The 15275-nt window shown below is 49.6% G+C and overlaps 1 protein-coding gene across 16 annotated transcripts in view; it reads right to left on the bottom strand.

Moving 5' to 3' along the window:
- The window catches only part of LOC100478758 (NHS-like protein 2), a 122709-nt gene that overhangs the window by 31762 nt on the left and 75672 nt on the right, over nucleotides 1–15275 (bottom strand). For 4 of the 16 annotated variants that reach the window (XR_004622443.1, XR_004622446.1, XM_034649680.1 and 1 more), the window contains exon 2: nucleotides 9926–10016. The exons of the other annotated variants lie outside the window; for them this stretch is intronic. Coding sequence is in view for 2 of the 4 variants with exons in the window: in XM_034649680.1 (XP_034505571.1) it covers nucleotides 9926–10016 (91 nt within the window). In the remaining 2 variants the exon portion in view is untranslated. The remainder of the gene's footprint in view (nucleotides 1–9925; nucleotides 10017–15275) is intronic. 16 annotated transcript variants of the gene reach the window in all.

The raw sequence follows: 15275 nt of genomic DNA, 5'->3' as shown, positions 1-15275 counted from the left end.
GTGCAATGACATGATCTTGCATATAGAAATCCTAAAGAATCTGCTAAAAGTCTGCTAGAATAACGGAGTTCAACAAGGTTACAGGATATGAAGTCGATATAAATTTTTTGTGATTTTATTTATTTATTTGAGAGAGAGAGAGCAGGGGGGCAGGGGCAGAGGGGGAGGGAGAGAGAGAGTCACAATCAGACTCCATGCTGCGCATGGAGCCCGATGCAGGGCTTGATCTCACCACCCTGAGATCACAACCTGAGCCGAAGCCAAGAGTCAAACACTTAAAAACGACTGCGCCACACAGGCGCCCCACAATATAAAAATCTTTATTGCTACACACTTGCAATGAAGAATCTGAACTAAATTTAGAAAATAATTTATAATATCATCAAAAGAATAAAACACTTAGAATAAAGTAAACAAAAGTGGTACAAGACTCATATACTGAAAAGTTACAAAACATGTTGAAAGAAATTAAAGAAGACTGAAACAAATGGAAAGACATCCCATGTTCTTAGGTGAAAATCCTCAATACTGTTAAGATGGCAATACTCTCCTCAATGATCTACAGAGTCAATGCAATTCCTATCAGAAGCCCAGCTAGTTGCTTTGTAGAAAGGGACAAGCTGACACCAAAATTTATATGAAATTCAAGGGGTCCAGAATGGCCAGAACAATCTTGAAAAAGAACAAAGTTGGAAGACTCCCACACTTTCTGATTTCAAAACTTTATACAAAGCCACAGTAGTCCAACTAATGTGCTAATAGCATAAGGATAGACATATAGATCAATGAAACACAACTGTCTAGAAATAAAGTTGTACATCTGTGGCCAAGTGGTTTTTGACAAGGGTGTCAAGTCCATTCAATGAAGAAAGAGCATTCTTTTCAACAAGTGGTGCTGGGACAATTGGATTTCCCCACACAGAAGAAAGAAGGTGAAATTTATTCTCACACTCATACAAAATTAAACTCAAAATGGATCAAAGACTTATATGTGACAGCTAAAATATTAAAACTTAGAAGGAAATATAGATGGAAATCGTTGAGACCCCGAATCAGGCAATGATTCTTTGATATGACACTAATAGCACAAGCGACAAAAGAAAATAATAGATAAATTAGAACTCATCAAAATTTAAAAGTCTTGTGTTACAAACAATGCCGCAAAAAACATGAAAGGACAGCCGACAGAATGACAGAACGTATTTGCAAATCATATGTCTAAGAGACTTGTATCTAGAGCATATAAACACAGCTTACAAAGCAATAATAAAAAGACAAAGAACCCAATTCAAAAATGGGCAAAGGATCTGAATAGACATTTCTCCAAAGAAGATCTACAAATGGCCCACAAACACATAAAACGATGCTCCACATCGGCAGTCATTCAGAAAATGCAAATAAGAAGCACGAGATCCCATTTCACACCCGCTCCGATGGCTATAATCAAAAAGTCACTCTGCTGTTGAGGAGGACGTGGAGACCCTGGTACTCTCTCACATTGCTGGTGGGGACGTAACAGGGTGCAGCCGCTTTGGAAAATGGTCAGTTCCCCAACATGCTGAATATGCAGTTGTCCCAAGACCCAGCACTTCCCCTCCCAGGCATATACCAAAGAGAAAACACACATCCACGGCTCAGTCCATTAAGCGTCTGATTTCGGCTCAGATCGTGATCTCAGGGTCCTGGGACTGAGGCCCACGTGGGGTTCCCTGCTCAGCAGGGAGTCTGCTTCTCCCTCTCCCTCTGCTCCTCCCCCTGCTCGCGCTCTTTCTCTTTCTCTCTCTCTCTCTAATAAATGAATAAAATTAAAAAAATAAAACTCAATACAGAAAAGAACCTTGGTAGGTCAGAAACATACCACGACATCATATTCAAGCATCAAAACAAAGGCCACAACCTGAGACCAGGGTAGCTTTGTGATACACTGCAGAAATTCTAGTGCATCTTAGAATATTCCATAGTGACCATGTATCAATAGGTATGCTACCACTGAAAAGTAAACCATGTCCTGGGCTGCAACAGAACACTCTGTAGAGACAAGCACCACAGTCAGACCTTAGTAGACTCTTACTGGAGTGTCTTTGTTCTAGGTAACATAGTTTAAAAGAGGAAAATGGGGCTTAGAGCTGCACACATGGAAGGAATTTCAGGCTAACCACAGGCTCACCCCAATAACCTGACCTGGATCGTGATCTTGAAGCCAGCTATCCTGGACCTATGGCAGGATTTTACAGCCCAATCAGGAGTCCTCTAATACCTAGAGATCTGTAAGTGGCAAGATGGAGATACAGACCCTGCTGGCTAGCTGTGCTCAACTCCTTTAGAGACGGAGATCCAGCTGAAGTTCTCATCGAATGCTGAGACTTGCCCACAGCAGTCAACAAGGTCTCACAGCTTCCAGGACAATGCTGGTGCTCAGCTGGCCTCTTTCTCCCTTCCTGAGGAGGAGTCCTTTGCCCAGTTCTCATGCCCAACTCCCAGTGTCCTCCCTGGGGCCAACCATCCTTGGTACTGTTTCTTTTTAAAAGATTTTAGTTATTTATTTGAGAGACAGAGAGAGTGAGACAGAGCACGAGCAGGGAGAAGGGCAGAGGGAGAGGGAGAAGCAGACTCCCCGCTGAGCAAGAACCCTACACGGGGCTCCATCCCAGGACCCTGAGATCACGACCTGAGCCGAAGTCAGATGCTTAATGGACTGAGCCACCCAGGTGCCCAATCCTTGGTAATGTCATTGAGGTTTCTCAGTTGGACCAGACTCTGGCTCATATCTCTTCCCTTCTAACCCTGAGGGTCCTTGTGCTTTGCTCTGATGTGGCCTGATAAGCCCAGGACTGCCCTCTTGGCCCTGGGTGGTGATGGGGACCCGGGTATGGCAGTTCTGTATCTTGCATCCCTCTACAGGAGTGTTTAACTTCAATTCTGCCCATTGGATGTCCGTGACCCAATACGTTTCTCTTGTCCAACTGAATGTTTTTAATACGAATATACTGAATATTTTGATTCCAAAGATATATCCTAGTTAGCCACATTTCAAAAGTTTGTGATTAGAGAAAATCACCCTTAATTTTACCTTGTCCATATACATATTTTTAGATAAGAACAATCGCAGGAAAGATACAATTTTATACCATTTTTTTACTTATATAATCAGAGGAACTTTATGATCCAGTATTTTACTTAGAATCACTGATGTGCTGAGGGAACAGACAGAAGTCCTTGGCTCCATTATTGCCAATAATAACAGTTGTTAACGTATATATATATATCTCCCTTACCATGTCCTAGACATTGCTCTAGACACTTTGCAAATTGAATCCACTATAAGGCAGGTCCTATCATTTCCCTCATCTAACACACGAGCTACTGACACACGGAGAGTTAGATGGCTTGTCCAGAGTCATGCAGCTAGTAACCCAGGTCGCCTGGTACCAGAGTTTATCCTCATGACTCTTCCACAACGGGTCTGAAACTTCAGGGAGCCTCAGAATTTCCTGGAGGGCTTGTTACAACACAGGTTGCTGGGCCCTGCTCCCGGAGTTTCTTTCTAATCGAGTAGATCTGGGATAGAGTCCCAGATTCGGCATTTCTCACAACTTCCCAAGCGTGTCCGCTGCGGCCGCTCGTGAAGATCACGGCTGAGGAGTGCTGCCCGACGCGGCACTGCCTCCCGGCAGCAGCCCATACGTTCTAGAAATACCTGGACGCCCCCAAACCAGTCCTTAGAGGGGTCAGGAAGGGTGCATCACTTGCCATGTGCCTCCTCTTCTCCTTCCCTCTGCACTGGCCGGGCAGCCACCAAGAAGCACCACGTCACAAGAGGGTTGCCTGAAAAAGAGGGCCCATTCCTGCCAGTCTCAGACTTGATTAGCTAAATGCAATGCCAGCCCTTCAAAGGACCGATGCATCAGCGTCTGGCTGTCAGGCTGCGCCGGCCACTGCCGAATTAATGCCTATGCTGTCGCTTGCCTGCGGGTCTCACAGGTTAATAAGATTAACTCTGCCAGATGGCCCCCAGCCTCCCCAGGTCCCCCAAACTGGGGAGGCTGAGGCCTGTCCTCGGTGCAAGAAAGGGCTGCTCCCCTCCAAAGAGAGCAGCTTTCCAGGAGAGTCAGGGCCGTTTTGTGTGCAATCTACTCAGTCCAATTCCACTTTGTGGTTTGCAGGATTGAGAGCGGGTCCTCCGAAGGCCGGTTGGTGGGCGTGGGGAACAAACTGGTCCAGCATTAACGAGGAGGAAGAGATTGGTCCATTTGACCACAGAACAAACCACTTGGAAGTCTGGGCAGCCGTGTCACCAGGGAAAGGGGACCTAGGGTTGGACAGAGCTGGCCCTGGGACTCTGCGTCCCCACCCCTCTCTATCGCCTCTCTGAATCTGGGTTTCCTTATTGACAAAATAAGGCCGATAATACGGCCCCCCTCTCGGCATTCCAGAGCAATGAAAGGATCCTAGTAGACAAAGCCCAGAGCAATGTTTTGGGTCCTAGGAAACATCTAAACCAGAGGCCGGCCCATCTATGGGCCTCAAAGGTCACTGCCAAAGGAGACAGATCAGGAATGGAGATCAGAGCTCGGAATGATGGCAGGACCTGGGCGTCTGAGTGCAGAAATGTTTTCCTCTTGGAAAATCCCCCGAATATCTGCCTCTAACCTTGTCCTTCATGGAGGTCACCTCTTCCAGGCGGTTCCCTTCTGGTGGATGCTGTGAGGTGCCACCCAGATCCTACCTCAGAGAAAAACCACTCACTCTGCGAAGGCTTGGCACAACCGCCTTAAGGCAGTGTTGTGCTGTCAGCCCTCTTTGGGGATTGACTTGCTCAGTGTCGTGTGACATGCGGTGGCTCTTTCATCACAGCTAAGGACAACTCTGAGGGGCTGTCTCAACACCAGGGACTCCCGCTCAGTGCGACTGAAGCCTTGATCAGGACTGTGGTACAATGCACCGTATCCCCCCTCTACACTCCTTACCCACTTCCCACAGCTAGTGACCGCAGGAGCCTCCCTGTGAACCTCCCTGCACACCAGTCTCCATGTCAGACCCCGCTTTCGGGGACACCCAACCTCACCTGGCAGGTGCAAGGTGTACGGATACCTCTTCTATCAGCTCTGGCGGAGATGTGGCGGGCTGCTACCTTTCCCGCCCTCTTTTGCTCATGGCTTCCAGGCAACCTCTCTCTTAAAAAAAAAAAGTCGCCTGGTGCCTCAGTCGAAGCATCTGCCTTTGGCTCTGGTCATGATCCTGGGGTCTTGGGATCAAGTCCCACGCGGGGCTCCTTGCTCAGCAGGGAGCCTGCTTCTCCCTCTCCCTCTGCCTGCCGCTCCCCCTGCTTGTGCTCTCTCTTTCTCTCTGACAAATAAACAAATAAAATCTTTTTTTTAAAAAAAATTCTACTTGAATTTCTTTCTCATAGGCTTTTTTTCTTATTCCAAAAGCAAAATATGCTTTTCACAGTGAAAAATCAGAACATAGAAACTGAAAGAGGAAAACAATATATAATCCTATATATCAGAGACAAGCACTGTTGCTACCTTGGCTGTATCTTTCCAGAAACTCTCCTATGCCAAACAAATATGGGGTCATACTGTAATATTGCTTTGTGGTTTTCTTAAACTCTCTCTCACTCCCACAATAAATAGTTTCTGCCAGTCATGTTAAGGTGCTCTCTGAGGATGAGGAAGTGAAGACTCAGAAACCTGTGGGCAGCCAAGGACCCTAGTCCAATCCCCTCAGATAAAAGATATGTGGAAACTGAGGCCCAGAAAAAGACAGATTTTTTTCCTCAGGTCCCACGCTGAGTAAGTGTGACAGGGGCTCCTCCCCAGGCACCCAAGGCCATCCAGTTCACCTCCTGACCTGGCCCCGAGCTGTCTTTCCAGATGTCTGCATTGCCCAAACAGGTTCAAACCAGGGGAAAAGCAGGAAATGGGATTTGCATAAAAGAAATGCAAGAAAAGGGGGTGCCTGGGTGGCTCACTGGGTTAAGCGTCTGACTCTTGTCTTGGCTCAGGTCACGATCTCAGGGTTGTGAGATCGGGCCCTACGTTGGGCTCAGGGCTCAGCGATCAGCGCAGAGTCTGCTTGTCCCTCTCCCTCTGCGCCTCCTCCAACCCCCACTCTTTCTCTCATAAATAAATAAAATCTTAAAAGAAAAAAAGAAATGCAAGGAAACATGTACGTGCCTGCGTCTGGGCTACTTCGCAGGGTTCAGAGGCCAGCCCTCCATCGGGAGGCTGAGGTTCTGCACTTGGTACTCAGTGGAGTCAGTGAGTTTGCACAGAGCACTCCTTACTGCCACTGCCATCCCCTCCTCTGGCTCAGACAGCTGCAGCCCTGCCTCCCACCTGTGCCCAGCACACTGGCCAGATGACCCATTCTCCAAAATCAGGGATGCAGCAACGAAATCTTCAATATGACACCAAAAGCACAAGCAGCAGAAGAAATAAACAAACTAGGCTTCATTTAAATCAAAAAGTTTGTGCTTCAAGGACCCCACCAACAGCGTGAAGCGACAACCCAAGGAACTGGAGAAAATATTCGCCAATCATACACCTGACAAGAAACTTGTATCTGGAATCTATAAAGAACTCTTACAACTCATTAAGAAAAAGACAACCCTTGGGCCACCTTGGTGGCTCCGTTGGTGAGCCATCTGCCTTCGGCTCACGCCATGAGCCCAGGGTCCTGGGATCGAGCCCCACATCGGCTCCTTTCTCAGTAGAGAGCCTGCTTCTCCCTCTGCCCCTCCCCCTGCTCATGTTCTTCCTCTCAAATCAATCAATCAATAAATAAAATCTTTAAAAAAGAAAAAGACAACCCAATTAAAAAAAAAAACGGGCAAAAGATCCGAATAGACATGACCGAAGAACATATATGCAAATGGCCAATAAACACATAAAAAGATGCTCGACATCGCTAGTCACCAGGGAAATGCAAGCCAAAACCACAAGGAGAACCCACATCACACCCAACGAGGATGGCTAGAATCACATAATAACAAGTGTTGGTGAGGATGGGGAGTAATTGCAACCCTCAGATGCTGCTGGAGGGAATGTGAAGTGGTGCGGCCACCGTGGAAAGCAGGCTGCAGTTCCTCGAGGGACCCAACGGAGAGTGACAACGTGCATGACTCAGCAACTGCACTTGTGGTTCCATACCCAAGACCAAGGAAAACCTTCGTCCCCACAGGAGCTTGTATGTTTATAGCAGGATTACGCATGACAGTCAGCACAGGGAGACGACCATCACTCCCGTCCATCAATGGGTGAACGAACGAAGGTGGTGCACACACAGAGTGGAACGTCATTTGGCAATAAAAAAGAATAAAGCTCTGTTACGTCTCTGAACACGGACAGACCTTGAATGCATTACGCTAAGGGAAAGAAGCCGGTCAGAAAAGGGCACACATTATAGGATTCCATCGATATGACATGTCCAGAGTTGGCAAATCCACAGGGATGGGAAGTACATCAGTGATTACCAGTGGCTGGGCGTTGGGAGGATAATGCAAATGTTCTGGAATCAGATAGTGGTGATGGCTGCACATAGCTGGGAATACACCAAGAACAACTGAATTGAAAGCTTTTAAGTGGGCGAAGCGTACAGCACGTAAATTCTATCTCGATAAAGCTGTTATTTAACAAAAAGAATAGCATATCCCGTTGCTCCCCAGCATATCCCCCCATTGTTTCTCATCGCACCAGACTAAAATACAAAGTCCTTACCAAGATCTGGCCTCTGGCCCCCTCTTAAAAACCCTTTACTGATTCCCTATTATGTCAGGCATTAGGTAAGCCCTGTACATACACTATCTCTAATTCCTAGAACAAACGTTCATCTTAAAAAGGAGACTGAGAGGGGCGCCTCGGTGGCTCAGTGGGTTAAGTGTCTGCTTTGGTTCAGGTAATGATCCTGGGGTCCTGGGATTGAGCCCCATGTTGAGCTCTCTGCTTGTGGGGATCCTCCTTCTCCCTCCCCTCCCAGCTCATGCTCTCTCTGTCTCTCTCAAATAAATTTTAAAAATCTTAAAAAAAAAAAGGAGATGAAAGTCTCTGTAAATTGTGCAGGCCACACATCTAGTAAACAATAGCCCTCCACTGAAATTTAGATCTCTCTGACAGTTAATTTCTCAGCCCAGCCTGCAGAAACAGATATGATTTCTTAATCATGTATCCCCAGTGATTCCAGTGTGCAGTGCGACTGTTAACACTGGGCCAAATATGAACAGTGCTTGGAGTGCTAAGGCAGCCGACAGAGTCATACGGCAGTTTTCTGGGTGGTTCTTCTGACCCAAGAAGGTGTGAGGGTTGAGAACCACTGTGGTTCTTAATCCCAGCTCTGTCACTTCCCAGCTGTGGGACCATGGATAGGCATGTCACTACCCTTCTGAGAGCCTCTGTTGTTGTTTTTTTTAAATTTTTCATAAGATGGAAAAAATAGCATCTGCCTTATGGTGTAGATTACACGGGAGTGGAGATGTTCAACTGACAGCAAATTTTACTCCCTTACTCAACACTGCCCAAGATCTGGTATGTGTATGAAGGGGGGAGGGCTTCCTCACGGGTCTCCTGAGGGCAGATGGACTGGACCCCATTGTGCTCTTTTAAAAAAGATTTTTTTTGGGGGGGCGCCTGGGTGGCTCAGTCGTTAAGCATCTGTCTTCAGCTCAGGGCGTGATCCCAGGGTCCTGGGATCGAGCCCTGCATTGGGCTCCCTCCTCCGCTGGGAGCCTGCTTCTTCCTCTCCCACTCCCCCTGCTTGTGTTCCCTCTCTCACTGGCCGTCTCTTAAAAAAAGATTTGATATATTTATTTGACAGAGAGAGAGAGCACAAGTAGGCGGAGCAGCAGGCAGAGGGAGAAGGAGAAGCAGGCTCCCCACTGAGCAAGGAGCCCGATGTGGGACTCGATCCCAGGACCCTGGGATCGTGACCTGAGCCAAAGGCAGACACTTCACTGACTGAGCCACCCAGGCGTCCCAGCATTTGTGCTCCTTGGTGAGCGCCGACTACAGCATGCTGGGGTGAGGGTGCACCCTGAGGGGTCCTGAGTTGGTGATCCTCCAGGCAGGCTCTGAAGGCTCGGTCTCCAGGTGGGCGAGGGGCTCTTTATGAGGCCCTTGTTACTCAGCGAGATGCCTCAGCCGCTGCCGACAGCTGCATGACACAAAGCCAACTAGCATCCAAGAGGGTGGCAATAATCTCACAACAGTAGCCTCTTAGAGTCTAGAGTAAAAGAGGGCAAAGTGCTCCAGAGCTATGTATTTAACACTAACTGGCAATTTCAAAAGCAACAGATTTTGCTATGTATTGAGAAAAGCTCGGCACACAATGGGCCGGGCATAGCGGGATATAGCCTACTTTTTCCGGTCGGCCCAAGACACCGTACAGCAGCCTTCTAAACTGCAGCTTCTGAGGTTCATGGGGCGTTTCCCAGAGTTGGAGGGTAGGAGGAAGAACTCCTGAGCGAGGCTGGCCCCTCCGACTGCTCTCCCTTCCTAACTCTTAGAATAGCCACTGCTTCTGCCCCTCCCCTCTGTTTTTTTTTTTAAGATTTTATTTATTTGTCAGAGAGAGACGGCAAGCACAAGCAGGGAGAGCAGCAGGCAGCGGGAGAAGCAGGCTCCGCGCTGAGCAAGGAGCCCAATGCGGGGCTCAATCCCAGGACCCTGGGATCGTGACCTCAGCCAAAGGCAGACGCTTAACGGACTGAGCCGCCCAGGCGTCACTGCCCCTCCCCCTCTGTTGTTTTAAGCCCTCCAACCTCTCTACTGCCCACTCCAAAGGCCAGCATTTCCTGAGTTTGAGGAGCCCTGCAGAATATCTAAAAAGAAGACGGAATCTGGAAAGGAGAACAGGGTCCCTATGAGGAGTGGTGGATTCATCGCTCGTTCTGTCCGGACGCATTTATGCTTTCCCCGCTGCCAGACACCTTGCCTGAGCCGATATATCCACTTTATTGCGACGCTTCTCCCCCGCTCCTCCTTGGGCTCCTTGCAGGCAAAAAGCAATCGTCGAGGATCCTCAAAAAATTAAAAAATAAAAAAAAAATTAAAAAATTAAAAATTTTAAAAATAAAAAAAAATTGCTTATGATCCAGCAATTCCATTTCTGGGAATATTTCCAAAGGAAACAAAAACACTAACTCGAGAAGATATCTGCACCCCCACGTTCATTGCAGCGTTATTTACGACAGCCGAGACATGGAAAAAACCTAAGTGTCCGTCAGCGGATGGATGGGCAAAGAAGCTGGGAGGTACATACGAGATAGGACGTGATTCAGCCATAAAAATACGAGGAAATCCTACCGTCCTGCGACAACATGGATAGACCCCGAGGGCATCATGCTTCGTGAAAGAAGTCAGACCGAGAAAGACAGAGACCATATGATTTCACTCATCTGTGGAATCTCACAACAAAAACAAAAACAAACTCGCAGAAACGGCGATCAGACTTGTGGTTACCAGAGGCGGGGATAGAGGGAGCACGTTGGAGGGAGGTGGTGCAAAGGTGCAGACTTCCAGGTAAAAGACAAGGAAGCACTAGGGATGGAACGCACAGCACGGTGACTGCGGCTAACGCGGCCCTGGGACCGGGAGGAAGGTCGTTAGGAGTAAATCCCAGGAGTTCTCATCACAAGGAAGAAATGTGTCTCCTTTCTTCTCTTCTTCTTTCTTTTCCTTGTTACGGATATGAGAAGACGGATGTTAGCTGAACTTATTGTAGTGATCACGTCACAATATATGTAAATCAAACCATATATGCATGCCATATGTATGCCTTAAACTTATATGACGACATATATCAATTACTTCTCAATAAAACTAGGAAAAATGTTTATGAAATCAATGATTTATATTGTCACCAATCAGATTAAAACAGCGATAGTCCTTGCACTCATTAAAAAAAGAGGGAAAAAAAAGCAAGTGTAATATGTCCCTATTCTCCTCAGGGCCTGGCAAAGAGTAGGTACTAAATAAAGGATTTTTTAAAAGATTTTATCATTTATTTGCGAGAGAGAGCACAAGCAGGGAGTGCAGCCGGCAGAGGGAGAGGGAAAAGCAGGCTCCCCACTGAGCAGGGAGCCCGATGTGGGGCTCGATCCCAAGACCCCAGGATCATGACCTGAGCCGAAGGCAGTTGTTTAACTGACTTGAGCCACCCAGGCTCCCCCCGCCCAGTAAAGGATTTTCAACTAAATGAATAAATAAATGCATGAAGGAGGGCAGAAGATAATAGCTTGGGTTCATGCTTCACCTTAATAGTCCCTAGACTTTGCAGGAGAGAGCACAAGTAGAGCCTAAGATTCCAATCCCAGGTCTGTACTTACCGTGTGACCTTGGGCGAGTCACTCCACCGACCTAAGACTCAGTCTCCCTATTTATAAAATGGAGTGAATAGCACCTGGCCGGGTTGTTTTGCGGACTGAATGTGAGCGTGTCAGGAACTTGGCACAGTACTGGCACGCAGTGAAGACCCAGTCTAGAGTAGCTACTGGAATTTGTCTTCAACAATCCCACCTCCCCCCAACACCGGGAAGTTGGGGCACTCCTCTTGCCGCCAAGTGGGAGGCCGGGTGTGCACTCAGACAGCGCTGGCTCTCTGGTCAGGACTTCCTCTTCCCGGCTGGCTTCCTTTCCCACATATCAGTTATGACCTTGGTATGCATCGCTGTCGCCAGCGGGGCCCAGAGCCACTCGGCACAAGCCCACCCAGGTGGGACGGGCTGAGCCCCAGCAGACCCTCCTCCTCCTTATCCCCGCAGAGCCAAGGGCGGGGGAATGAGCTCCCAAATTGTTTCCCACTATTCTGAGAGCTCTCAGTCCCCAAAACATCGCACATAACCTCCTCGGCCAAGTTACTTTCCTAATCCCGGTTGCCATAACAACGTGACTTAATGAAGGAGCAATTTTTTTCTTAAAATAATTCGACCCGTTTCCATACCAACAGGGGTTTATTTTGGTCCCACACTCAGCAAGGGCTTGGTAGCCAGCACCTGGCAGCACCTTCTCCACCTTGGAGGGGACTTCGATTTCCAGGGGGCCATTTGAGAAGTGAAACAGGGACAGTGGTGGCCAACGTGTGCTGAGGAGGCCATGTCCTCAGTGAGGAGAGCAACAAACAGAGCATGGGCACCTCAGAAGTTCCTCCTTGGGGGGCGGTGAGAAGATTGAGGGAACAAGGAAGGGACAAGCCTGTTCAACATCCTATCCAAATTCTAAGGCCTATCTGGATAAACTCCCTGTCGCAGGGCCTCCCTCAAGGGACCACAGGCCAGGAGGGAGTCCCAGGGCAGGACCTCTGCGTTGAGCGGCTTGCAAGAGTGGATGACAGAAGGGGGCAGGGCCGTACAACGTCCCTAGTAAATGATTCTTTTTTTCCCCCCTTTTTAAAGATTCTATTTATTTGAGAGAGACAGAGAGCAGGAGTGAGGGGGAGGGGTTAGAGGGAGAAGCAGGCTCCCCGCTGAGCAAGGAGCCTGATGCGGACTGGACCTGAGCTGAAGGCAAACGCTTAACCAACTGAGCCACCCAGGCGCCCCTAGTAAATGATCCTATCTGCGCCTAGATCTGGCTGTATGAGACTAGATTCCTTCACAGACTTACTCATTCAGCAATTACTGAGTCCCCACTGCGAGCACCCCCAGGGAGCCCCAGTCTGGTGGTCGGCCACATCAGTCTCAGAGACTGCCCTCTAGGCCAGCATTTCTCAGACTTCTCTGTGCATCTGAATCCCCTGGAGATCTCGTTAAAATGCAGGTTCCAATCAATGGGAGGGGTGGGTGGGTGCTGGGATTCTGTGTTCTTAACTACCTTCCAGGTGCTGCTGTTGTTGCTGGTTCCCAGACCGCGCTCTGAGTAGCAAGAAGCTGGTGGAGAAAAAACCCCGGGGCCAGAGGGAGGCATTTTTGCCTCTCTGTTCCCGGCATCCTCTGGTGGATGCTCAGTCCTGTGGGTTTCAGCTGCATCTCCCACTGGGGTGGGGTGACTTTCTCACTGAGAGAAACTCTGCTTCGCTTTCTGAGGTACTTCTCGAAATCTGTGGGGTTTTTAATAAATGAGAATGAAAAAGTGGGACAAGCGGCATAGCTAACCCCAGCTGAGAAGCCACCCGAATGGCTTCAATTCCTTCCTGGGGAAGCCCAAGTCAGCCATCTGAAAGAGTACGTGGAAGGATAGTGTCCTAGACCTTCTCGATTAAGATCCTGTTTGAGGGGCGCCTGGGTGGCTCAGTGGGTTAAGCGTCTGACTCTTGATCTCAACTCCAGTCATGATCTCAGGGTCTTGAGATCCAGCCCTGTGTCAGGGTGGGGAGGGCCTCCTTGAGATTCTCTCTTTCCCTCTGTGCACTGGGCACACAAGCCTTGAGGAATACAGTGGTGACCAGGACAGACCAGTCCCTGTCTTCATGGACTTTGCACTGAAGCAGAGGAGACTGGAACGATGAGAAGGAATCAGCCACGCAAAGAGCATTGGGAGAGCATGCCTGGCCCGGGAAGCAGCAAGTGCTAAGGCCCTGTGGTGGGAAGGAATGACCCTAAGGAGGGAGGGGGCGTGCGGTAAGAAAGCTGTTGGAGGGGGGGCAGGAGCCAGATGACTTCAGGCTCTCGCAGGTCACCGTCAGGAATCTGGATCTGTTCGTCAGCCAGCACAACAGAAAGCTGTTGGAGGGTTTACGGTTTGGGCTGGGCCAGGGAGCAGTGGGACCTGACTACTCTCCCTCACTGCCTGCTATGCTGTGTTCACCTCTTCCCCCGGCCCCCACCCCCAACGACCTGCATCTCCTCAAGTTCTCCGAATCCGAAAGCCTGGCTAACACCCGGGGGTCTCCAGTCTGGATGCTCACTGGGGCGGTGTGGAGTCACCCAATGCTACGAGGCGGGCATTGCCAGCTCTATGTGCCTGGCGACCGCTCTTCCGTCCTGCACCAGCAGCAGAATTAGGCTCTGGCGCAGACTACACGGGATCAAATCCTCGCTCCATCACTTAGTGGCCCTGCGACCCTGGGAGAGGCACACTGTCTTGATGAGCCTCAGTGTCCTCATCTGTAGAAAGGCGTACGAGTAGGGTCTACTTCCCAGGACAGGTGGACGATCCGGTGAGTGACTTCGGGGAAAGCCCTCCCCCTGGCACCCCTTGCTGTCCTTACGGCTCAAGTCGAGATGGTGCACTGTGCCAGGGTGTCAGGAGGTAAGCTAGGGAGCTCCTGGAGAAGCCAGTTGCCTTGTGGACAGGCAGTAGGTTGGCCGTCTTTGGCTTTGAGTTTGGAGTGTGCTGATGGATGGGCGAGTGCTAACGTCCCAGAACCCTGAACGAAGGGCTGCTATTGCTGCAGCCAGGATCACAGAGCTCACCAGTGTGCCATGGTGTGCCGCCGGGCCCTCCCATTTTGAAGAATCCCCGGGACCCTCAGTCTGACCTCCTAAATCTCTCTTGAATCCGTCCCTCCCTCCACTCACTGGCACCTCCCCAAATCAAAGGGCCCTGATCTCTCACCTTAGACAGTTGCGAGAACCTCCTGCCTGCCCTCCCTGCCTTGGATCTTGCTCTCCACGGGGCCACCAGAGTCATCGTCTAGTCACGCAAGTCAGATCAGCTCATGCCACTGCCTCAGAATCTCTAGGGTGAGACGCCCGTTCTCCACCTGGCTGAAGAGTCCTCCGCAAGCTGGCCTCCACCCCACTCCACCAGGGGGCAGCACTCCTCAGTATTAGCTGAAACGTCACTCATCTCCTTTGGAAGCATCATTCTTTGGCCCCTACTATTCCTCTGTGCTGACATGCCTCTTCCCCCCACCCCTGCCTTCTTCCACCCAACAGAAGTCCATCTGCCCTCCTAGAACCTTGGTCTGTTGCCCAACTTCTCTCAACTACGTCTGTGGCTCCTTCTGCCAAGACCCCACGGGACTCTGTCTTTTCTGTCTGTTGGTACACATGGGTCTGCAAAGTCTTGGTTGGAGGCTCCAAGTCCCACACTAGGTGGTGAGCGGCGGAGGGCAGAGGAGACAGCCCTGTAGTGGAGACAGCCCTTAGACAGCCACACCAGTGGCCACCATCGCAGCCCCAGCACACAGCTTCGCGGAGTCTAGCACTCGTGAACGCCAATGCTGACCTGGCAGGGCCCAGGCTAAGGAGAGAAGCAGGCTGAATTGGGGCCCATGGTGAACTGGGGAGCCCCATGCCCACACACAAGGGGGCAGCACTCCTCAGTATTAGCCAACATGTCCCTTGCTATCAGATCTTAAGATTTTTTAGAAAGTGAATTGACAACTAACCTAAATTA

The sequence above is a fragment of the Ailuropoda melanoleuca genome, chromosome X (genome assembly GCF_002007445.2).
Source record: "Ailuropoda melanoleuca isolate Jingjing chromosome X, ASM200744v2, whole genome shotgun sequence".
In the NCBI taxonomy this organism is placed as follows: domain Eukaryota; kingdom Metazoa; phylum Chordata; class Mammalia; order Carnivora; family Ursidae; genus Ailuropoda; species Ailuropoda melanoleuca.
The sequence above is the reverse complement of the archived record's forward strand: the minus strand, read 5'-3'. Positions and strand labels throughout refer to the sequence as shown.